General features: G+C 36.0%; 3 protein-coding genes across 3 annotated transcripts; 2 read left to right on the forward strand and 1 right to left on the reverse strand.

The window, feature by feature from the left end:
* The first annotated feature begins 371 nt into the window (after positions 1-371).
* LOC110686156 (protein GDAP2 homolog) lies at positions 372-8,593 on the forward strand. The gene is made up of 15 exons (XM_021862745.1): positions 372-632; positions 1,098-1,487; positions 1,941-2,018; positions 2,411-2,466; positions 2,996-3,115; positions 3,198-3,268; positions 3,913-4,006; positions 4,146-4,355; positions 6,616-6,867; positions 7,063-7,171; positions 7,268-7,335; positions 7,518-7,587; positions 7,689-7,763; positions 7,868-7,959; positions 8,190-8,593. Exons 2-15 carry the CDS (start codon positions 1,170-1,172, stop codon positions 8,263-8,265), a joined length of 1,689 nt encoding a protein of 562 aa, XP_021718437.1. The 5' UTR covers positions 372-632; positions 1,098-1,169; the 3' UTR covers positions 8,266-8,593.
* Positions 8,594-12,403: 3,810 nt separating this feature from the next.
* LOC110685727 (pentatricopeptide repeat-containing protein At2g03380, mitochondrial-like) lies at positions 12,404-15,223 on the forward strand. Its single transcript, XM_021862250.1, has 2 exons — positions 12,404-12,415; positions 12,529-15,223. Exons 1-2 carry the CDS (start codon positions 12,404-12,406, stop codon positions 14,701-14,703), a joined length of 2,187 nt encoding a protein of 728 aa, XP_021717942.1. The 3' UTR covers positions 14,704-15,223.
* A 1,842-nt stretch (positions 15,224-17,065) lies between these two features.
* LOC110686157 lies at positions 17,066-24,542 on the reverse strand. The gene is made up of 4 exons (XM_021862747.1): positions 23,699-24,542; positions 20,641-20,876; positions 19,696-20,497; positions 17,066-19,500 (listed from the first exon to the last, which is right to left on the reverse strand). The coding sequence occupies exons 2-4, from the start codon at positions 20,872-20,874 to the stop codon at positions 17,435-17,437; spliced, it is 3,102 nt and encodes a 1,033-aa protein (XP_021718439.1). The 5' UTR covers positions 20,875-20,876; positions 23,699-24,542; the 3' UTR covers positions 17,066-17,434.
* Positions 24,543-24,787: the final 245 nt, after the last annotated feature.

A 24,787-nucleotide genomic window follows, 5' to 3' on the forward strand; every position in this document is an offset into this window, starting at 1 on the left:
GAGAGAAATAGTTATAGAATGAACATTGTATTATAAGCCATCATGTAACTCTTTAAATCTTGCTTATATTATAAAGTTTTAAACCAAAGGCTCATGAATACTTCAATATTTCATGAAGTAATGTAAAAGTCTTGTTAGTAAACAATATAGAAGAACGCAGTCTACCCCAACACAGTACCACTGGACGAGGACCTGAGACCCGGCCCCTGTAATTAATTTTGATTAATTAATTATTAAACTTAAATATCCCTATTTTATGATTAGCTTTGAGTGAAAGGTTAGAGATTCAAATCCCAGTCTTTCTACATTTTCGACAAGATCTTCCATTAAGTACCACAATACCTAAGTGATAGAGAATCGAACACTCAACCTTTGTGATGCGATGCTATTTGATCCTCCTACGAGGCTAAAGAAGCTAGGCTGGCAAACAAAAAGAAAAACAAATGGAATAAGCCAATATCCAAGTCAAAATACCCAGAATAATTGCAACGAAAAAAGAAAGGAAAAAAAGACGTCTTCAATCATATGTCGGGTTCTGGTACAAGTTGATCCTTTCAAGCTCATCGATAATTCTCCAAACTCATTCGCCCACCTTTCTTCCTCTATCTCCATCTCTCTCTTTCTCTCTCCAGGTATTTTTCTGTTCTACCCACTTCTTTTTATTATGAACTTGTTAATTTTTCATCACTTTACTTCGTTATTTTCAATTCTTTCTTAATCATAACAATTTTCAGGTTATATGGTTGCAAAAAGTGTTAATCTTACTGATAATATCCCCCCATGTTTAATTTTGATTCTCCTTCTTTCTATTTTTAATTTGGGTTTTTTCTGTGGTTTTTGGGGATGTTTTGGTGTACTTTGATTCTAATTGCTGACACAATATTTTCTGCAATCGATTATTTAATCATTCTTATTTGGGTTTTGTTTTTGTTCCAAGTCTAGATTTAATTTAAATATGTGAAATTAATTGTTTATGTGCTGTTGAATTATGGATCTGTATTGGGTCATTGCTCAAATAAATCCTTTTCATGGAAGTTGAATTGTTGTTTCTGCAATGCTGAAGAAACCCTTTTCATGATTATGTATTTGGTGGGCAGGAAAATGAGGTGTTAGTTTATGAGGGTTGAGGTAGAGGAGCCCAGGAAGCTTTGTTGAGTAATTGGGGAAACATGTATAGATCAATGCCTACTGAACCCACTAGGGACGGGTCACCAGCTGATACTGGAGATTCTGTTGTGACTTTGGATCAAGTTCCTCGGTGGAGCGATACTGAGGTTCGTTGGTCTTCAGAACACAAAGGTGATGACTCGAATTTTCCTAGTTCTCATTTCCCTGATCCTCTTGCATCAGCTTCTACATCAGAGAATGGAAGTAATGGGATGGTGTCTAGATTTCCTGTTGACCATGAGATAAACTCGAAGGTTTATCTATGGAGGGGAAATCCTTGGAATATTGAAGTAGATGCTGTTGTTAACTCCACGAACGAGGTAACTTACTATCACACTTTTGATGTGTTTCTCTTTGCCTGTATTACATGCATAAATTTCTGCGCAGTCTATAATGACATGATTTACTTCATTATGATCTCTTTGTTGGCGCCAGTAAGATGTCTTAATTAATTATATTGATAATTACAATTACAACTGGGCCTGGAATATGATCGTGGTGTACAAATGAGGCTGCATTGTTTATTTAAATACTTGAGCGTGCAGTAGAATGCAATGGGGTCACTCGTGGTTTAAGTCACTTCGCTGCTTTTGATTGTGTATGTTATCTTTCAAGGTGCTAATCAAAAGTCTAGATTATAAAGGGATTACTGTTTTAGCTAAAAAAGTCAAAATTGCTCTAGAGGTGAACCTATGTATGAACACTTTTTACCTGTATTGTTTTTACAAAATTGGCCTGATGATTATTGATCACAATGCAATTCTTCTGGACAGAATATGGATGAAGCACATAGCAGTCCTGGTTTACATGCTGCTGCTGGTCCTGGCCTGGCTGAAGAATGTGCTACACTGGTAGGCCTTTCCACTCTCCAAGTTTCTCTTTCATTTGATATAGGCGTCAATTTAATGTAGAATCTCATTACCTTTGGCTTCATTTACATGCTCCCTTAATTTCCTAGTATTTTAGCAGATCAAACTTAGACTATAAATTTGTCTCAAAATAAAATGTTTACATAAAAAAAATATGAGGTTATATTCAAATAATAAGCTAGAAACTTAACTTTTACTGTGTAAATTAGAATGGAGGGGTATTCTTTTTAATGTTCATTGTTTGATCTTTCTTTTACTGTGGTTGATATTACCCAATGGTCTGCTACCAATCTCATTGGTTTAGCTACCCATTTACTTGGTTGGGAATTTATAAAGGGCAGAGTTGAAATTTAATATGGCATTGTCTTTGGCAGGGTGGGTGCAGAACTGGGATGGCAAAGATGACAAGTGCTCATGAGCTTCCAGCTAGGTATGTTTAACATAAATATTTTAAAGTGATATTTCTGATAAATCTTGTTTCATGATTAACAAGGTTTAGAAGCAATACTTTCCATTGCCCTGGAATCTCAGAGCAGTTTTTCAAGCACTAAATATAATTCTGTTTTTATTTATTGAATGTTTCAGTCCATCTGTTCATCGTTCTATTGAAATTGATTTTTACTCTAATTGAGCCTAATATATGTCATGCTTAAATGTATGCAATTGGTAGATCAAGGCTGTAACATATTATTCAATTCTTATTTAGGTAATTGTTTAATTAGGTTGCATTACTCATCTAGTCTAGGAAAGAAAAGTAAAGACCAAAAGAATATGAAGATGTTTTATTTGGAAGCTCTATATTCATGAATTCTTGATTCTAGACATGTCGGAGCATTTTTATCTGTTGACTCTAGGACCTTTTTATTTATTTATTTATTGTTTTTAATCAATTGTCATCCCCTCAACTGATGCTTTATTTCCTTTGTATTAGACTGACTTGTGTCCATTTATTTTCTTAGGAAGGTTATTCATACTGTTGGCCCTAAGTATGCAGTCAAATATCACACTGCCGCAGAGAATGCTCTTAGCCATTGCTATCGGTCATGCCTTGAGCTGCTTATAGAAAATGGGCTTCGAAGGTTTAGGAGTGTATACTTGTTTTTATTTACTCCTGTGGTATTTGTTCTCTGTTGTATAAATTTGATGTTTTTTCTTGTGCAGCATAGCAATGGGTTGTATTTATACAGAGTCAAAAAACTATCCTCGTGAACCTGCAGCACATGTGGCCATAAGTAAGATGTTTTAAAATCTATTTTCTTTCCTTTTAGAAAAAGTGACTTCCTTGATGGGCTCCTTTGAAAATGTAATACTGCTAAAAAAAAATGGAACTATATAAGACCTTCAGACTAAGAGACAAACATTTTTTTTTTTTTTGCCTTATCATTGCTCACTTTTATGGGATTGGTGTTCTAATAATTTTGTTGTATGTGAAGATGAGTAGCTTGATCTTCCAACCTCCTTATAGTGTTAAATGTCACTTTGACTTATGTAGACTAGTACCTTTGTTTTAGTGGCTTCCTTAGAAAATATAACTACTAGACATGTAGAACTATGTAAGGCCTTCACACAAAGAGGCAAATAATGTGTTCGCTAATGTGCCTAACCGTTGCTCACATCTATGGGATTGGTGCTCTTAATCTTGTTATATGTCAAGCTGAGTAGCTCTTGACCTTCCAACCTCCTTATGGGTTCTATGACAGTTGGACTCTTCATTTCACTTCTAGTACCCTTGTCATATTCTCGACACTCCGACATGGGTGTGGGTACTTGACATTTCATTTTGGACTGGTATTTTAAGTGGATAGTTTCTCTTATTGCCAGTTGTGTAAGAAAAATGGTCAACATATTTCTGAGTAGTTCTGCTTTTATTTAATAGGGACTGTTAGACGATTTCTCGAGAAACAGAAGGACAAAATTACTGCCATAGTGTTTTGCACTACCACATCAACTGACACTGAGATATATAAAAGGTAAAGCGCTTCTGTTCATAACCCTTTATTTTTTTTATTAATACAAATACAAGTCAACTTAAACACTGGATGCTTCTAATTGATTTCTGCTGTTTATATTCTTATATGTGAATTATTTCCATGTGCTCTTTATGTTTAGACTACTTCCACTCTACTTTCCTCGTGATAAACATGAAGAAGAGGTTGCTATATCAAAACTTCCTGCTGATGTTGGGGACGAGAATGGTGAAACTGTTATAGATGAGCGTAAAATCAGAATAAAGCCACTTCCAAATGCTAAGAAAACAGAGCCCAAACCTTCTCAAGTCTCAAATGACCTTCCTCTAAGTGAAGTTGGATTGGCTAGAAGGTTAGTTTCTCTAAAGTCTATGTTTTATTAGCCTACCATTTGTTTACGTATTGAATTTTATTTTTACTACAGTGCATGAATAAATCATTTGGAAGCACCAGTTCTTACTGTAGTATTTCTATTCAATGTTCAATGATAGTATTTCGTTTGTAACCCATCTGTCTCAAACTGGTTGGGATATAGATATTTTACCTATATCAAAATATGTTATCCCTTTTAACTGTAGCATTTGATCAATGGTATATAAGCTTAACAGCTTAGATAAAAACATTTTGTTGAATGTGCATTTATGATTTACTTATTAAATATAGGACAATCAAACAGGTTATTACTAAATGGAAAGTTAAACAATCTTTATGGGGTGGAGTTATATGGCATGGATGTTAGTTGGACAATCTGATTGAGAAACTTTTTTCCGACTCTTAATGTGATTTTAATGTTGACCATACATGCCAAGTGGCATTTAGCTTTATGCTTTTTAAGCGTTTACCATGGTCACATCACTCACTTGCTTCATGTACTCCTTCAGTTTGCTCATAGAGCCTCAGTAGACCACCAACTTACCTGTTCCATGTAATAGTAAAAATGTTGCTTTTGTCCTCTAAGTCTCGAACATCATTTATTGATCAAAGTATTGAAAGTGTGTATGCCTTTTCCTTTGTTAATTTGAGAAATTTGACATTGATGGAAAATTGTGGAAAAGATACGTTATGTTGAAATTTTAAGGGAAGAAGGTATATATTTGTGTTTTGTCATTTTTAGCTGAGAGTAGATAACTAGCTGGCAGAAATTTGTAATTCTAAACAAATCTAAAAGAAAGCTAGACTCTATGGTGTAGTTGCTACTTTGTTATCTTATATGTTGAATTCTGTGGTGTGAAAAGCTGCAGTGGATTGGAATGTGCTGATGGTGGTGGCAATCTATAAACTTGTATTGAATATATGGTTGTTCAGCTTTGGTTCTCTTATCAGTTGGTTCTTGATTCTGTTTAACAGAGTGATGGACCAAAGGATTTGTACACCGACTGCAGTTATGAAATCTAAAGCATATTAAACATAAACAGGAGAGTAATTAGAACATTATGCTGTTAAAGATTTGGGATCCGTCACTGCATTAATTCTGGGAGGATGTTTGAGGAGGGGTGGCAGTTTTGGTTTTCATTTTCCATCAATTGTATAATGTTTCTTACATTTCATGGCTCTTCTGTCTCTGCTTTGCATGTTAGTAGTGTATGGGGAACTTAGGCATCCTCCTGACATGTGATAGATGAGCTCACCTTAATTTTTTGAGTTTCTATCTACTCTATTATGAGTGGAGGATCTTAGGTAGTGGGTGGGTGATGCTTCTGAAAAAAGTTCTATGGAATTACTCCATCTAATTTTATTTGGAACTTTTGGAAGGCCAGGGTTCCTCTTAAGATGAGAGCCTTTATGTAACATTGGGTGGAGTTAACTTAATGATGTGATCCGAATGATAGACCAAGGATGGCTATTTACTGTTTATGTCATGATATGTCGTGCCTATAGAAGGTCTTGCATGCATGTCTTCCTTCATTATGAGATGGCATTTAATACTCTGAGGAGGCTTTTTGATGAGTGCGGGAAGTCCTGGGTTTTCCTTTATACTATTCGGAGTTGCTGCAGATTTTTTCTGTGGCTTTTGAAAAGGCCAAGGAGATGTTATGTCAGAATGCGTTATGGCTATTTTGTGGTGTTTACTAGGCATCTTTGTGGGCCAAGGTGGCAGCTCTTCAAGTTTTGAGCTTTTCACAGTATTTTGTTGGGGAAATTCAAAGGAACTGGGTTAATCAGAAAAACATTTCTGATGTCTGAGGACATCTTGTCCTCTTTCACACTTTGTGTAATCTTAGCATCAAGCCATCAACAATGATCAGTTGTTAAAAATACATACAGATTAACACCTCAATCTCCTGCCAGAAATGTCTGATTTTACCCTTGCACAAACTAAATTTGTCCTTGCATAGCTACATTTGAGCTCCCTAATTGGCATTTTCATGTTCATGAATAGAGATGTCAAAGTCTTCAGCCGCATAAGTGCATAACCGATTAACCGTGCATGTTTTGCTTTCCCCCCCCCCCCCTCCCTTTTTTTTTCCTTGCAACTGGAGGCTGTTCATGCCTGTGACACACATCTGGCGTGGAAATTCCATGACTTGTCCGTGAAATTTCGAAGGTCTTAATTTTGGGTTCTATGAATCAACATATTGGGCCTAATTAAATTTTTTTACACAACCTGACAGGAATCCCTCCTATTTGGACACTTATTTGGATCCTGCATTTATGTCACTAATTAAGGATCCAGATCAAAGACGAAAGGAGCAGTGGGAAAAGGCTGCTCAAGCTCAAAGTGGATGGAATTGTGCGAAAATGCTTGGATATGGAAACCTTGGTGGCCCTCCACTATCTGCTGCTGAAGAATATTCTCTCCATTCAAGATACCTCGCCAAAGCTAATTCTACTAATCTTTCTGAGATTGCAGAAATGAAAATTGTGTAAGCATTACTGTGCCTCTCCCCACCCTCAACAACTGCTGCTATTTGCTCAGCCTTTCTTGGGGAAAAAATATATTAGAGAAAATTTTCTACTTCGGTCTTGATTTTTTGCTGACTTAAACTGAAGGTATATTTATCAGACCTCGGTATATTAGGAATCCACTTAATTTAAGTTATGCTACTGGTTTTCTTCAGATATCGTGGTGGGATTGACAGTGAAGGACGTCCAGTTATGGTAGTTGTTGGAGCTCATTTCTTGTTGCGGTGCCTTGATCTTGAGCGTTTTATCATGTATGTAGTGAAGGTAAAGTACTTTTTACTTTGATGATTTTTCTTCTTGATGTGGACGTAATGAGATTGTGGTTTCTTATAATAACATACACTCATGATTGTTTCTTAGGAATTCGAGCCTATAGGTCAGAAGCCGTATTCTATTGTCTACTTCCACTCTGCTGCCTCTTTACAGCCGTAAGGACTGTCTCTTTAAAGTTTGTATGTGATGCTGTTTACTTTTTATGTGTCATTGATGTTGTGTGTTCACATGTGTGAAATTGAACATTTCTAAGCTTGTTATATATTTTGTATTTCGCATGTATAACAATATTCAATTTATGTCCCAATTTTTAATATCTGCTCTTCTGGGTCTACAGTCAACCGGACTTAGGGTGGATGAGAAGATTACAGCAAATTCTTGGCCGCAAACACCAACGAAATCTGCATGTATGCTACTGGATGACTTCAATCTTACAAGATAATCTATTGCCTTACCTAACAAAAAAGAGATCAATTTTAGGACTTATGGTTTGATTTGTTTGATATAGGCAATATATATACTACATCCAACATTTGGATTGAAAGCGGCCATTTTTGCCTTACAAATGTTTGTGGATAATATGGTATGCATCTATCATATTTTATCTTTTTTTTGATGTGTTGTTTTTTCTCACTTCCCGGCCACCAAGTTTTTCATTCTTTACAATGCATTAAAATTATTGTTTAGGTCTGGAAGAAAGTTGTATATGTTGATCGACTACTACAGCTGTTCAGATATGTCCCTCGTGAGCAGTTAACCATCCCTGATTTTGTATTCCAGTTGAGTATACACTTTCTTTTCCTCTAGTGTTACATCACCCCCGCTGTTCTTTGAACATACGCTCATTTGTATCTTGCAGTCTCCAATTTGCACCTTGACCATAATTATCATTAGTTTCATATTATGAAAATACGCATTAAAACAAATTTAACAAGATGCCACATGATTATGTCTTTTCTTTGTATGAATCACGTAAGTTTTTATGTATTAATGATGATGGGTTAAGCAGGCATGATCTGGAAGTGAACGGAGGAAAGGGTCTTATTGTAGATCCCAGAACGAAGTATGTGTATCAACGCCCTTAAGCTAGAGATTGGTGGTCTGTGCAGTTAGGGACTGTATTCTTTATTTTCTTTTCTCTGGACCATAATTTGTTTGAAATTTTACTATAATTTTTTTTTTCTTTTTCTTTTTTGAGATAGAATTTATCATCAATCTTGTATACTAGTTTCACATCTTTCTCTTTAGCTTTTCTTTCCTCTGCTTGATTTTTTCTGTTCTATGTTTAGTATAGCTATCCAAGAAATATCTTGATGTAGTAAGATGCTAAGAATAAATTTTCATTTTATTCAGTGTATATATTTTTATCTAATTGTAAATTTGTAACATAGAAAGGTTTTTAACTACTCCGTACATTAATGGGCGTCGTCTCATCCTATCTGCTTACATTTATTTCCTTTTACTACTAATATTGGAATGTCATAGTTAAAGCCACAACTTCAATCATATTTATTGATGTATAAAAAATAAAAAGAAAATTCTCTTTGATACTCTTGTACTTTTTAATTTTCTCTTTGGTGAAATGCAAAAAAAATTATCATCTTTGGTAATCTTGAATTGTTAATAAAAATTAATCATGACATTAATGATAAATTTTCATTAAAATGTTTAACTAGGGTTAGTTTTTTTATTTGTTTAATAATTAAATTATTTTTAGGCCAAATTAGAAAATAACACCTGCTAAAGACCCCGATTTTGTTTTTAACACCTGTTAAAAAAAAAGTTTTATTATAACACCTCCAAAAATCCCAAAATTTTGGTTTCACCACCCACTAACGGATTTTTGGATGGAAATCGTTAGTGGGGGCCATCATGTACACGTGTCAGTTGTTTATTGGCTTAAAAAAAAGAAAATTTAAAAAAAAAAAAAAAAAAAAACCTAACCCCCTAACCGAGCCAGCCACCGCACCGGCACCACCTGCGGCCAGTTGCCTCTTCCCTTCCCCTTCCCTATTTCCTACCCTGATTCCCAATTTCCGGCGCCAATCACCAATTTCCGACACCTCCCTTGCTTCCCCCACCCCAACCTAGCCCAGAAACCTTAGTCATCGGGAGCTTAGGACCGTTTTTGAAGGTGGGAAGGGAAGAGGTCGGTTTCTGGGTTGAGGGAAAGGAAGGGGAGCCGGTTTCAGTGGTGTGGGAAGGGAGGGGGCGCCGGTTTCGGCGGTGCGGGAAGGGAGGAGGTCCATTTAAGGGGTTGCGTTGGGGAGGGGAACCGTACTTTGGCGGCTTTGTGAAGGATGATAGCGGTTTTCGAGGTGGGTTAAGGGTGGGGGAGCCGATTTCCGGTGTTAGAGGTGGTTCGGCGGCGAAAATCGATGGCTGGTGGTCGGTGGTTGGTGGTTGGTTGGTTATGGGGTAGGCAGGGGAGAAGGCCACCGTTTGTGGCTGGCCGCAGGTGGTGCCGGTGCGGTGGCTGGCTGAGTTAGGGGGTTAGGTTTTTTTTTAAAAATTTTTTTTTAAACTAATTAACAACTGACACGTGTACATGCTGGCCCCACTAACGGTTTCCATCCAAAAATCTGTTAATGGGTGGTGAAACCAAAATTTTGGGATTTTTGGAGGTGTTATAATAAAACTTTTTTTTTAACAGGTGTTAAAAACAAAATCGGAGTCTTTAGCAGGTGTTATTTTCTAATTTGGCCTTATTTTTAAAAGTAATAAAAAACGAACCCACAACCAACCCAGCCACCTGCCCCCGGCGCCAACCGCGCCCAGACACCACCTCCCCTGACAGCGACGCCTCCCCCTCCCCCTGAACCACCAACTCTCCTCCCTCCCCCCGAAACTCTACCTGAAAGAGAATTGAAAATATGGGAGGGGTGGTTTTAGGTGAGTGGTGGCTGAGTGACTCATCGGTGCGAAAACAGCTTGGAGGGTCTTTTTCTCTCATTCAAGTTTTCTCTCTCATCTAAAAACCACCAAATTTCAAGCTGTTGAATTTCAATTCCATGAAAGAATTGACAAAGATTCAAAATCTTTGAAATTAATAATTTCCTCAAATTTTAAAAATATTTAGCAAAGTAGAAATGACTGTGAGGGCGTTCGGGCAGCGGAACAGCGGGAGATGTTTGTTTTAATGGAGGAGGAAGAAGACCCTTTAAAGCAACCACAATGAAGAATGAGGGAAGAGAAAGAGGAGAGAGAAAATATGGGAGGAATGGTTTAGCTGGGGTTTTAGGGAGGCGCCGGCACCGGGGGGGGCAGGGAGTCGGGCTGGCTTGGGGGGCAAGCGGTGAGCCGGCGACTGTATTGGTGGTGGTTTTTTTCACATTATTTTAATAATAATTTAATTAAAAAAAACCAACCCTAGTTTAAAAAATTTAATTAAAATTTATCATTAATTAATGTCATGGATAATCTTTATTGATGATTCATGATTACCAAAGAAATAAGTTTTTTTGCATTTCACCAAAGAGAAAATTAAAAAACACAAGAGTAACAAAGAGAATTAAATATATATATATATATAATAATAATAATAATAATAATAATAATAATAATAATAATAATAATAATAATAATAATAAACTCATGTTGAATCTTGTTAGATTCATATCGATGCACAATTTAAATTAGTAAAATATTTATGTATTTTATATTTTGTAAATAAAGATATTAATAATGTGCAATAAAAATTGTAAACATATAGATGGACTCATGGGAGATCAATGAACTCTTATACTGAATGTATTTTAGTTGGTGAGAATGTCAACACTTTATACTGAATGTTTTTCACATTATTTGAGATTTTGCAGGGAAATATAAAAGGACTTGGCTAAATTAAAATGTAAATTTGTGAGGCTTGAGTGGAATAAAGAAAGTTAGGTAAACTTCTGATGGGAAAAGTGATTAAGATAAAGACTTGAGAAGAAAGGGCTGATCATGGAGAAGACACTTAATGAAGTATACCATTGCCTGTTCAGGGATGGGATATATTCGATCCGAAATCGCATTTTGGATCGGATATCTGAATGCTCGGATATCAGAAACTGATATCCAAATCCGATTCGAAATATCCAAAGTTTTCGAATCAGATGCTAAAGATACTCATTATCTAATATTAAGTAAAATTGATTATGATTAATTTCTAAATTTCACTAAATTTCACTCATTATCTAATATTAAGTACAACATATTTTAATAAAATAATAGATTTTTTGCAATAAAAATTATCATCAAATATATTAAGAATATTATAATAAGTTAATAATATAGGGTCAGTTTTATATGAATAATTTAAAAAATTTATATATATTTCATTATTTCACCTTTTACATTTCGGATATCCGAAATTTTGAAAATCAATATCTAAATTTGCATCCGATATCAGATTTTTCGGATCAGATATCCAAAAATCCGGATTACTTGCGGATCAAATTATCGAATTTTCGAATTCTCGGATAATTTTGTACATGTCTACCATTGAATAAACTGCTAACTGATTACACATATAATAAGCGACCTATAAGCTTTAATGGGAATCATTCTTTAAAATTTCTTTGAGATGTTATGGTTTGAGCAACTTTTGTAAATTTAACTCCGTATTTAAATTTGTTTAGGTTCAAATATGGAAAAATCAAAGTGAATAAAAGGCACACCTACTTTTTTTTTTATTATTATTATTTTTTTTTATGAAAAAGTACCTTAGACCCTTAGTTATACAAAACTAATTAGTTATAGAAAATTAATTGTGTTCATTTGTGCAAATAATCAACTGAATGTACCTCTCTTCATTATACCAATTTTATGTAAAGATGGCACCGATACTTTGCCAGCGCAAAAATAGCATGGCACAACATGGGCACGGTTTAGGTATGATACAAAATGTTATTGTGCGTATCGGACTGTTTTTTATTTAGGAGAAATACAATAAGGCACAACATGACTTACCACAATAAAATCGATAAGATTTTTTCTCGATTTTTTTGTCGTCAAGAAAAAATCTATAAGATTTAACTTAGACACGTGAAGCCGCATGCACGACATATCTGACCGACATAGTGACACGTGGACTTGGGTTTTGAGTCGTGCATAAGCTAAACTTTTGACAATTTCGACGGCACAACAAGTAATTTGTGAGCTGGGCCATAGACCACGCCTAGCTAGCCCCAAAACCCGTGGGCTCGGCATGAGGCACGGCCAGGCACCATCTTTAGTTATATGGCCGTTCTCGTATTAGTTGCCTTAAACAAACCAACAGGCAACAGTCGATTTGCCGCCAATGCCAACAACCAAAACCTGCCCCAATTAGAAAATGGCGACAGCAATTTCATCCCCCAAATTAGAATCATCTTCTTCAAATCATCATGAATCAATTATCTCCCCATTTTCTGAAGCAAATTTCTGCTTTCATCACCAAATACCCTCATCAATGGCGGGCAATTTCTCTCTCTTCCTTCCCATTTCTCCATCCTCCTCCCAAGGAGTACCACACTTCCCAGCAAACTAAAGCTTCATTGCTCTCCATTTCTTCAAACCCAGCCTACCTTCTGCTGGGTACCTGCAAAAATCTTTCTGCTCTCCAAAAAGTTCATGCTTTACTCACTGTTCATGGTGTAGTTGATAACCTTCTTTGCCTCACTAAATTGGTGAGTTTGTATGGTTCATTTGGGTATTTGAGGATTGCCCGTAAGGTGTTCGATAAAATTCCTAACCCAGATCTTTATTCGTTCAAAGTTATGATTAGATGGTATTTTTTGAATGAATTGCATCTCGAAACAATTATGTGCTACAGGTGTTTGAGGAAATGCCTCAGAGAGACCGATGATATTGTTTTCTCTATTGTGTTGAAGGCTTGTTGTGAGTTGAGGGATGTCAATGAGGGGAGGAAGGTGCATTGCCATATTGTCAAGGCAGGGAGTCCTGATAGTTTTGTGCTTACTAGTCTGGTGGATGTGTATGCTAAATGTGGGGAGATTGATTCTGCTCGGGGAGTTTTTGAAGAGATAGAGGATAGAAATGTTGTTTCGTGGACTTCGTTAATCACGGGGTATGTGCAGAATGATTGTTCTGAAGAGGGTTTGATTTTGTTTAATAGGATGAGGGAAAGCCTTGTTGATGCAAATCAGTTTACATTGGGGAGCTTACTGACAGGTTGTGCGAAGTTGGGAGCTTTGCATCAAGGGAAGTGGCTTCATGGGTATATGCTCAAAGCTGGGATCAATCTGAATTCCTTTCTAGCTACCGCGCTTCTAGATATGTATGTCAAAAGTGGGAGCATTAATGATGCTCGTTTTGTATTTGATGAGTTCTGTTCTACTGATGATCTAATCTCTTGGACTGCTATGATAGTTGGGCACACTCAATGGGGCCAGCCTAATGAGGCCCTTAAGTTATTTGCAGACAAGAGGCGAGCTAGAATTTTTCCTAATTCCTTGACCATAGCTAGTGTACTTTCAGCTTGTTCTCAACTTGGAGATCTGAGTATGGGCAGGTCGGTTCACTGCCTTGCAACTTTGCAAGGTTTAGAAGATGTTGATGTCAAACATGCTCTCATTGACATGTATGCAAAATGCAACCTGATGAGAGATTCTCGGTATATCTTTGATTCAATACACAACAAGAGTGTGATTGCTTGGAATTCAATAATTTCAGGTTACGCCCAAAATGGGTATGCTATTGAAGCCCTTAGACTCTTTCATCAAATGACTTTAGAATCTATGTCTCCAGATGCAGTGACTTTGGTCAGCGGAATCTCTGCTTGTGCTTCTATAAGTGCTGTTAAAGTTGGTTCTTCTTTACATGCTTTATTAATCAGAGAAGGGTTGTCATCTGTTAACATCTATGTTGGCACGGCACTTCTAAATTTTTATGCCAAATGTGGTGATGTGATATGTGCACGTAAGGTTTTTGATGAGATGGGAGTAAAGAATGAAGTAACTTGGAGTTCTATGATTAGGGGTTATGGAATGCATGGTGATGGGGAGGAATCTGTGACACTGTTCAACAATATGTTAAAGGAAGATGTGGAACTGAATGATGTCCATGTTACTGTTCTTTTGTCAGCATGTAGTCACACAGGAAATGTCGGTGAAGGATGGAAATATTTCACTTCTATCTGTCGGGAGCATAACTTTGTGCCCTCCATGAAACATTATGCATGTATGGTAGACATATTAGCTCGTGCAGGAAAATTAGAGGAAGCTGCAGACATCATGGAGAATATGCCTATTCGGCCAGATATCACTGTCCTAGGAGCATTTGTTCATGGATGTAGCCTTCATTCCCTGTTTGAACTGGGAGAGATTGCAGCACGGAGAATGTTAGACATGCATCCTAACGAAGCTTGTTACTATGTGCTTTTGTATAAGTTGTATGCTTCAGATGGAAGATGGGACAAGGCAGATGAGATCAGAAAATTAATGAAGGAAAGAGGGTTGAGCAAGTCACCTGGTTGGAGCTCCTCAGAGATGGAAAGTTTTAACCAGCTTCCTTCCTTGCAATTATCTTCTACTAGGTAATCGCTCAAGACAGAAGATGTCAAGATGGTATTATCTGCAGTGTCACTGAGTAAAAGATTAAAAAACACTGGTGATCATCTCTGGAGCTTCCTTGCCTATGAATATCAACAAAATCCATGTTGTAGTATTGTGAGGTTTTGCATTCTGGACCTGCGGGCTGTGGCAAAGCCATCTAAAAAGACTGAACTTTCAAGAAACTGAGATGGCTTAGTGGCTATGACGCACAAATTTGTTAGCAGGAAACAAAGTGTTCTCTCTTCAAAGATGATTGTGGTTTTATAAGTTGATCTCTGTGAAAGAGTGAATTTTTGGGGGAATTGAGCTGGTGAATACAGAATATAATACAGCTAATTTTGTTCAATGATGTTTACCAAATACTGTATCTGACATAAAATATATAGAGTTCCTCCACATTGTAATTATGTAACTGTGTTATATGCAAATGGGGTTTGCCCAACGCTTATTATCCTTGATCATCTAGTACCTAGTTCATCATATAAGAGAATTTTAATTTTAGCTAGTGGAGTGAGGTTTCTGTGCAGTATCCAGACCATTGAATTACTAGAATGACAGAGGAAGTAAAATTTAGTGACCATGGTACTCATATTGAAAACCCTCTTCCCATTCTTACTTTAATTAGACCGTAAATCTCAATTCTTTCTTGAGCTTGTTTTTTTCATCTAATTTTCACTAAACAGAAGTTTTCTCCGCATTTTTTTTCACTCCCTCCGTCCGTGGAGGAATGCAGGACACAACTCGAGAAAAAGCAGAGTGAAAAAAATTCTTAAAAATTAACTTGGGAAAGTAAATTATGACAGTCCAAAAAGTAAAATGGACCTAGTAAATGGGATGAAGGTATTAATTAACCTAATTTATATGGTTAAAACTTTCTTCTTATGTTTAAAAATAGTTGCACCATTTTGACTTTCACGTTAGTAATACAATATTGTTAAAAATAAAAAATAAAAAATTACATACTTAAAAAGTAAAAAATAAGACAAATCTTTCAAGATCCTAAATTACATACTTTTATGATGTACTTTTCTATACTTCAAAAAATTATAAAAATTACTTTTTTTTGAAGTATAGAAAATCATAAAAGTACTAGATTTATTTCCATTGGAATCTCTCAACATCACAAATGAGACAAACAATAGAAAACTGTGGGAGTATATTTGTAAATTTTTCTAAAAGATGATATTCTTAATTAGACATTGAGATAATGAGAAACATCCAATTAAATTTATACTCTATATTAATTTTATGATTTTATATATCACTTAAAAGAAGGGTTAACGTTAGTAAATTCATAGTGCAAAAAGTTAAAGTAGTGCAACTATTTTTGGATACATTGTATAGAAATTGAAACTGATAGAAGTATATTAATTCAGTATTACTCGCATTATTTATTATGTGAGGTTGATGGTTCGTGACCTATAATGACTCAAACTTTTTTTTTTTTAAATTGATTAAATAAAATTCATTTATTAAATTTACTTATGGATTGTGATTCTCTTGGTGGTCCTTATACACTTGAAGTCAGGAGATGCCTCAAAACTTGGTGCTTGTTCTTTTGTAAAAGTATCCATAATTTTTCCTTTTATTATTTTCCTACATACTTGTGATCAAATAATTCTTTACAGGACAAAAATAAAATAAAATAAAAACAAATAATTTACTTTGGAAGTAGTAGATTTTTTGGCAAAGATGTTCAACAAGAGTATTTCTTTTGGTAAATATTACGGATATATTTTGTATATACACAATAAAAAAAATAAAAAAAAAAAAAAAAATCGACTTTAATATCTCCGCACTCCCATTCTATATCTAACCATATTAAATTCCGTATCCATTTCAATGCAATTTATAGAATCACCAATAAAACGGCGATTTTAAAACCCAAGTCAAAAATCTTAGGATACACAATCACGATTCTTTATGTATAGAGTTTATTCCAAATTAAGTACTATACAACAACTCAAAGACTTTAGTCCCAATTAAATTTAGTTGAAATTCAAGTTTTTCAATTTAATTAAACTCCTATATCAGGCAAAATCAACACTGCTGTTACATTAAATAGACAGCAAAATCCCAACCGAGTGAGTAGGGTCCAAATAAAAGGATGAAATCCCGCAACAAATGCGGTAGCACATGGCCACATTCAAGATCATACTTTTAGACTGAGTCATAGGACATTTATGAACATTTTTATATAACTTATTTTAGGACAAAAGAGACTATAACATTTATGAAAATCTGTGACAAAATCTTAAAAGTATATGAAACTCAAAAATGATTATATAAAATATATATGTCCTAGATTTGAGCAGAAAAGGCTTTGTTAATAATCATCAGAAAGATATGAAGAAGACAAGCACACAATACAGGTGCATGATCTACTATAGTTCAAATTAGCTCATGCACAAAAGCATAAGCTAAGGACAAGAAACCCCATGCAACATTATTCATGAAACAATACAAAGTTGGTTGCAAAAAGGGGACCCAAATTTTGGGCTAAGGAACATGTACAAAGACAATCCCCTTTTGTGACTAAAAAAAAAAAAAAAAAAAAAAAAAAAAGAGAGAGAGAAAGAGGAGGAGAAAGGAGAAAGGAAAAGCTCAGTTCCGAAGGTCTTCAACGAACAACTCTACTCGAGCATCTTTTTTTGTTTTGTTTCCCTCTATAGATTTTTTTTCCCGATTCATGAAATCAGAGCCTCGATTCAATAAATTAGGTCAAAGGTACGGGAGGAGGGGCAGATGCAGGATTACCTGCAGGGCACCTTTGTCTTCTGGGACGTCTAGTTGTTTTTCCCCATCCCGTCAGGCTTCTATCTTCCAAAACCACTTCTGTATTACTATTCTGTAAATGTTGCTGCTGCTGCTTCAATGGAAGGGCACATACTGCATTTGCTGTTGAAGGTGCAGGTGCAGGTGCTGGTGCTGGTGCTTGTGCTGGGGCTGCTGTGACAGACCGTCGCCTGCCTCTTGCACACCCAGATCTAGTAGCATTCCGCCTATTTGGCCCAGATTGCCAAGGATGACCTGTAGCTCTCATCAGACCACCAAACATCTGGAGGTCTTCAGTTACTTCGTGCCTTGCAAGTGATGTTAGGCCAGGAAGAATGTCTCTTTGAAAGTCTCTTCTTTGTCTTCCTCTACGACCATGTCCCTTTCGTGCTCTAGTTGTAGTTAAGACACACATCCCTTTTTCTTCAATATTAGGGACTTCAGGAAAGCTTGGTTTCGGGAAGGACTCTTCCGCAGTGCACTCCTTCTGTCTCAAAGTCATCAATTCAAAATCATCCAAATCTTCGGGTATCCCATCCACATTTTCAAGATCAGATCCATTAGAACAAGCGATATCAACAAACCACTGAAGGGGATCATCCAAGTCAGTTTCGACTTGTAGGAAAGTTGCTTCCTTGGATTGATTTGGGTTAACAAATGATGAAATGGCAACAATTGCCACTGCTGCTGACTTGGCAAGTTCGGCTTCTCCATCACCAGCATTATGTTGGGGTAATTCTGGCTCTTTCTCTGTCTCTTTTATTAAAGAATCTTCATCTGGAGGAATGACCTCCTCGTCTTCAAGAATGAAGGGAGCTTCCAAATCTATACCAGTGCTGATCCTCATGGAGGTTTTATTTTCTGGAAGAGGGGTTTCACTCGGAATTTCCTCCTCAAATATGCAAGAATTAAGATCAAAATGATGTCTGAGACTAGCAGATTCAGTTTGAATATTCTCTCCTACAATCACAGCTTCCTCTTCAGTGGGGTCGCAAGGTAAATTCATATCAAAACCACCTTTTCTCCCACTTCTTTCACTCTCCTTGTTTCCTGAACATTTGTGAATAAGCAAAGGATTGGAAATCTCTTTCTTCGGTGTAGGAGGGTTTTCAAAAATGGGTACCCCAAGAATTTTTCTGCTGCTATCAAGAACCTTGGCTTTAACATCACCCTCACATGAATTTGAAGCGACTGAACCCCATTGAGAAAGGGCTGACTCCAGCGAGTTAAGACCTTTCCTTGAATTCTCTGCCTCCTTATTGCAAGCGCCCTTTCCTCTGAGCCATGGCAAAACAGCTACAGGATCCTCGGATCTGTAATCCTTGTCTAAGATCCTAACACCTTGCTTGCTAAAATGATCGTCAGACACACCATTTGGAAGTGCCACATTCAAGTTCGCATCTTTTACAGGATTCACATTGGAGCAACTTGTAGCCTTGAAGTAGTTGATACTGGAACAAGGCACCTTTTTCTCACTGTAATTGCCATTAGCATAATCAACGCCTTTATAAGAATAAGATGAACCTTCATAAAAACCATTTCTCACAGGTGTGTCAGTCCCCAAAGCTGAAGGGCTGCTATTTAAATTCCACTTATTATTACCAAACAAATCATTGCTTTGGGCAGACGATTGGGGACTCTTGCTCAAGGTAGCAGAAGTTGGATATGGACTTGTCTGAACTGGTATGGGCTTTTGGCCAAAAAAGCTGCCCGGTTTCCCCCAAGATGAGTTACATTGATCCCATGACTGAAAAAATCCCGGTTGATTTGGAAGATGAGAGGCACCTGTTCCAGGAACATTATAGCTGGATAGAGAATAACCTCTGTCAGATTTTTCTACGATGCCACCAGATTTTGCTTTCCAAAGATCTCCCTTGACACGATCACTGGTCAGAAAAGCCGGAGGTTGACAAACTTGATCAAGCATAATATGTACTGGCTGAGATGGTACAGGCACTTTTTCTGGACAGATTCCTTGATTGATGGATCTAATGCTACCTTTATTATCTGCAATTTAAACACGGAAATAATGATCAACAGTACGCACAACTACCTTGATAATACAATAAATATAACAAATGAGAAGACTCAAGTATGCATCACTCGTCTAAAAGTGAAGGCATGCCTTAGTTCCTAATTCTAGAGATCAAGAATCCAAATGCAGGAAAACCAAAATTTAAGAGCAATGAGGTTCATTATTACCTTGTTCTAATGTGCCAAACCAGTCCGCGTCATTTGATCTATTTTCTAAGTGTACATTGTTCAAAGCCCCATTCATGCTGCCATTATTCTTGGGGTTCTGAGGAACATCATTAGATGACCTTAACAACCGTGCAGAAAGATCCCTGTACTGAACATCACAGTGACTACCACCACGGCGCAAAAAGTCAACAGATGAGACAGAGGTCGCTTCTTCCACAATTAATGGCTCATTCAAGTCTGCCAGAGCCCTAGGTTTACTGACATGCAAATTAGATCTTGAAGCATCTCCTTGAAATTCAATCTTTCCAGGATAGTCCATTAACCGTTTTCCATTCCCCACAGCAAACTTTCTGTTTTTATCAGGGGAAGGACTCATATTATCAGAAACTTTTACACCATTAAACTGATCCACTTCATCTGTGTCAATATACTCATCAGCTGGGAGTTGCAGGTCAAGCATTCGTCTTCTAAGTTTTGTCGGTCTAGACTCCGATTCCAAGTTCTTTGGGCTATAGCAATTCGGAAGTGAACTTGGACTGGCTTGTATGCTCTTTCCTTTGGCAGATAATGGTGAAGATTGAACAGTATCTGGGGCTGAAATGGGAGGTCTACCACAAACTGAGTTTGACATTGGAAGGTTTGGACCATTCCATCTTTGCACATCCTCATATTGCATTTGGGATGGTACAGGGCTTGATGAAGATGATGTTTCATAAGGAATTCTCCGTTTAAATTGCTCTTTCCTCCTGGCCTCATCCATCAGATCTCTTTGTACTCTGTATAGTCGATGTAACTCACTCACCTGGATAAATAAGCATGTGAATGGTCGATGGAAGAATCTTCGAGAATTAAATTAGGGCTTAAAAAATCTTCATTAATTCCATCTATTCCAGAAAAAGGTTATTATGTAATGATTAGATGACTGAATTTGGTAATAATACATACCTGATCTTTAAATATGGCTTCATGCTCCAGCATTGTTTGCTTTACAATATCCTTGTCATACCCTGGCTGTGAATCGGCAACAGTCCTAGGCAAAAAACCATAATAAAATTGTCCGTTGGATAAATTGCTCTCACCAAAACAAGAAGGCCAATTAGCACCATTAGATTCACGAGTAAGATCCTTCATTGAGTAATATGCAGGCAAGTAATTCTCAAACTGCACTTTTGTTCCCATTCCTGTCCATTTATGGAAAAACTATCCAAATAAGAAACAGACACTAACAGAATACACACTTACACTCGAATACTGCAGCAACAACGGCTTGCACAAACATATCACCAAACAAAAACATTACAGAAACCTATATCCATTTAAGCAATGCCTTCTGCACACCCACCAGTCCACCACCATATGTTCCCCTACTCCTCACATTACACATCTTGCAAATATTTACAGGTAGCAAGCATAACTGATACAAACATAGACATCATTGCAGAGATCAACTTGTTATCTAACAAGATTTGCAAACTTGTTCAGAATCTTGACCAGGTAGGACTTCAATGAAGAGCCTTTGTGTGTGTGTGTGTGTGTGTGTGTGTGTGTGTGAGAGAGAGAGAGAGAGAGAGAGAGAGAAATATTATGCATCCAAACATTAACAGCAAGAAGATTGCATCTGACTTGTGGTTGTCCGAGGTCAAGAAGCAATAAAGATAATGGAGTGTGTACATATATTATAACTCGACGAAATACAAGTTTCATGGGTGTTAGGGTTACCAGCAGGGACCACATTTCAGATTTTCGTATGAACCAACATCCCCCAACGCCCACCAGGATCTTTGAGTACAAGCCATATTCAGCTTCGGGAATAAGACATGCATTTTAAGTCATTCGTATCTATCATCATAAGCATATAAATCTTCAGTGCCATAAAAGGACATACTCACACCTGGATACAAACTTACAAGGTGAATCATATGGAATTTTCCATGGAACAATGTACTCAAACATCTCAGCATATTGAAAAGGGGATATGTAGAAATATGCCAGCTAAAACTCCCCGCTGATATCACAATTACACTTGAACATAACAATGTCCAGTATAAATACAGTTTTAAATAAATTAAAACCTTTAACATTTCCAACATAAGACTTGAAATCTATAACCCACTATCTGTGCCCAAACATCATTCTTTCTTGTGTAATGAATCTATCTCTACTAGAAACATACTACTGGTAGATCCATTCCAATAAAAGAGTATCCTAATTTGTTAAGAGCAGTTTCTACTATGCCATCCAAGTCTTTCAAGAGCTCATGTGTTACAATAACTATATGGAGAGTGCCCTTATGTCGTCCCTTCCCTCTTCCAGAATCACAGAGAATCCACAAAAAACCATATTCGACAATCGTTATTCTCTATTTTACCGAGTTGCTTGACTATCTTGTCATATAAAAAGGCTGTATCCTTCAATCAAATGTCCACCACCAGTCCCCCAAAAAAAGTTATTTAAAAAAAACAAAGGAAATAAAATAAATTAATGTGGATATATTTTAGTAAATAATCCTTGTATTAAGGAAACAAGTATTTGTTTCCTAATCTTAGTATATTTGCCTAATTCATGTACAGGTTTCAGGTACAGATCATCTTCCCAGAGCTATATATATTGTAATGTTTCCACTGATTAATGCAGGATCAATTGACTCCCTAAAGTTTATCAAAAATCACCTCAGCAGTATTAAGAAATCAGTTCAGTAAATGAAAAGATGTAATTATAAATCGCAAGCCATAAGATTTATTCATAAATCTCACACGTACAACTCTGTGACAATAAGTTTGTTGAATTGGCAATCTACTAATTGATAGCAGAAACTACGCTACAAACACACAGCAACTATGCACCAACCTAACTGACACTTAAACACAACGTTCACAATAATTTTTCGCAAAGAAAGATTGAATAGTTGTCTCTCACCCAAAATAAGGAGCAGCCTAACACCATGGATATCCCAAGAATACAGTTCAAGATACAGATATATAAGCTGCAAACCTCAAAGCCACTACCAGACAATAATAGCCCAAGTTTTCTAAAGCCTCTAACAACTCTCCTAATCAACACTCTCTTCCAGACATTCAATAAACTCAACAAACCAATTTTATTTATCATCCATCCACCGGAAAACAAGGTGTCGCTTAGCAAGTAACCACGTAAAGTCCAGAAACTCCCCCCCCCCCAACTACTTGAATGCAATTCCACGTCAATCATATAACGAACTCCATTTTGTCGCGAAGCATCACTATATAACAGAAAACGATGAAATTCAAAATGCACTCTAATTAAGCCTATTAAGTTTAGAAAACAGGATAACGAAAATAACAAAAGCAGCAGCATAGCCTTCAGCTAAATGCCCAAAATATCAAGTTATGCTAAATTTCGCTTAATTTAACCACTTAAATGACTCCAACAATCAATCATAAATCAACGGAAAATGTAAAGATTCACCCATTTTACACATAAACAATTAAAACAACATTTCCAAAGAATGTTAAGAAAAGTATATTCCGTAGATAAAACAAAAATTCAGCTAAAACACCAATTAAAACACGATTAACAGTGATATCTAAGAAACAAAAGGAAAGGCAATTGTTCTCATAAAAGGAAATTTACCCAAAATTCCAAACTGAGACTTATCAAATTGTCAAAACCCTACTCATATAACATGAATAAAGCACAAAATTATCAATGATTATTGATAAGGGAATATTCATCCAAAACATATAATGAGGCATTAGATCCCCAATTAGATATAATACCAACAAATTGAAATTAAATGCAATTCCCAAACCCCAAACCCCAAATCCAAGCAATTATGAATTAAACAAAATGCAAACATCATCTAAACAACCAAAAACAACACCCAATTATATCAATAGAACAAGAATTATTAAACAGAACTAGATTAGTACACAATTGATCAAAAAACCCCATAAAAATCAAAAACCCACAAATTTAATTTCTGGGTAAATAGTAGAAATCAAAATAAATAAATAAAGATTTTTACCTTTAGACCCACATCCTCCAATCACTCTCCCTCTCTCTCTCTCTCTCTCTCTCTCTCTAGAACTGTGTTTTCCTCTCTAAAACAAAGGGGATTCAATCATTCATGAGTAAGAGAGGTTTTTCAGAGATGATAATAAAAGAGAAGGGAAAAAAAAAAAAAAAAAGTCCCATCATGAAAATTCAGTCCTCAGAGACTGAAAAAGGAATGAACTTTACAAATGAGTTTACAAGAAAATTAAATAAAGATAAAATCTTTAATAACAAAACTATAAGTAATAAAAATAAAATAAAAAACCCACCTTTAGTTAGAAAACAAAAATAAAATATTTATAAATATATTAAATAAAAAAAAGATTTTGAAAAAACCCCATTGAATGAAGAGCTAATTAGATCGTCATGAGATTAAGAAGGGAGGAAAAAGATGAAGATTTCGATCTGCTGGGCCAGTGTCTGAAACAAAGAGTTAATTTTTTTTAGAGAGAGAAAGTGAAGAAATGAAGAGCGAGAAAGTAGAGAGAGAAAATAGAGTTTTTATTTTTTGTTAGAGAGAGAGAATGAGAGAGATCCCAGATAAGAAATCTTCACACAAACAAACGACCTTCTAAGAACAGTGACATGAAATTTGTCAACATCCGGTCTCTTTTTATTCTCTGCTTTTTCCATTTATCTTTCTTCTTCCTATCTCTCTCTTCTTTCTCTCTCTACTCTTCTCTGTCTCACTTAATTAGCTTTTAACATAAGTTTTTAATTTTTATTTATTTTTAGGTTTTTGTAACTTGCTAATCTTGTATAGACCCGATCCACAATAATATAAAGTATCAATGTATCATTATTTATAAACCTAAGTTTATTATTTTGGTATATTTGTATAAGTTATGTTACTATATCATCTTTTTACAGTTAAAGTTTATAGTCGTGTCTTTAATACTGCAGTATTTTGAATTGCATTTTTAATGTGATTACTTAAATGCGCAATTAATACAATACTTAATAAGATAGTATTAATTACTTTCAATTATTGAATTGATTATTATCATGATTATTTAAAACCTAATAATACTTGTATAACTTATGTGTGAAAAAAAAAAAA

Source organism: Chenopodium quinoa, unplaced genomic scaffold (assembly GCF_001683475.1).
Source record: "Chenopodium quinoa cultivar QQ74 unplaced genomic scaffold, ASM168347v1, whole genome shotgun sequence".
In the NCBI taxonomy this organism is placed as follows: Eukaryota; Viridiplantae; Streptophyta; class Magnoliopsida; order Caryophyllales; family Amaranthaceae; genus Chenopodium; species Chenopodium quinoa.

Excerpts from the sequence above, each read along its gene's own strand:
- LOC110686157 (XM_021862747.1), bottom strand. The coding sequence starts at position 20,874 with ATGGGAACAAAAGTGCAGTTTGAGAATTACTTGCCTGCATATTACTCA. Across the intron at positions 20,498-20,640 it reads AAGCCATATTTAAAGATCAG|GTGAGTGAGTTACATCGACT; the intron begins GTATGTATTATT and ends TTATTTATCCAG. Across the intron at positions 19,501-19,695 it reads GTTTGGCACATTAGAACAAG|ATAATAAAGGTAGCATTAGA; the intron begins GTAATAATGAAC and ends TTTAAATTGCAG.
- LOC110686156 (XM_021862745.1), top strand. The coding sequence starts at position 1,170 with ATGTATAGATCAATGCCTACTGAACCCACTAGGGACGGGTCACCAGCT. Across the intron at positions 7,336-7,517 it reads TCTGCTGCCTCTTTACAGCC|TCAACCGGACTTAGGGTGGA; the intron begins GTAAGGACTGTC and ends CTGGGTCTACAG. Across the intron at positions 7,764-7,867 it reads AAATGTTTGTGGATAATATG|GTCTGGAAGAAAGTTGTATA; the intron begins GTATGCATCTAT and ends ATTATTGTTTAG.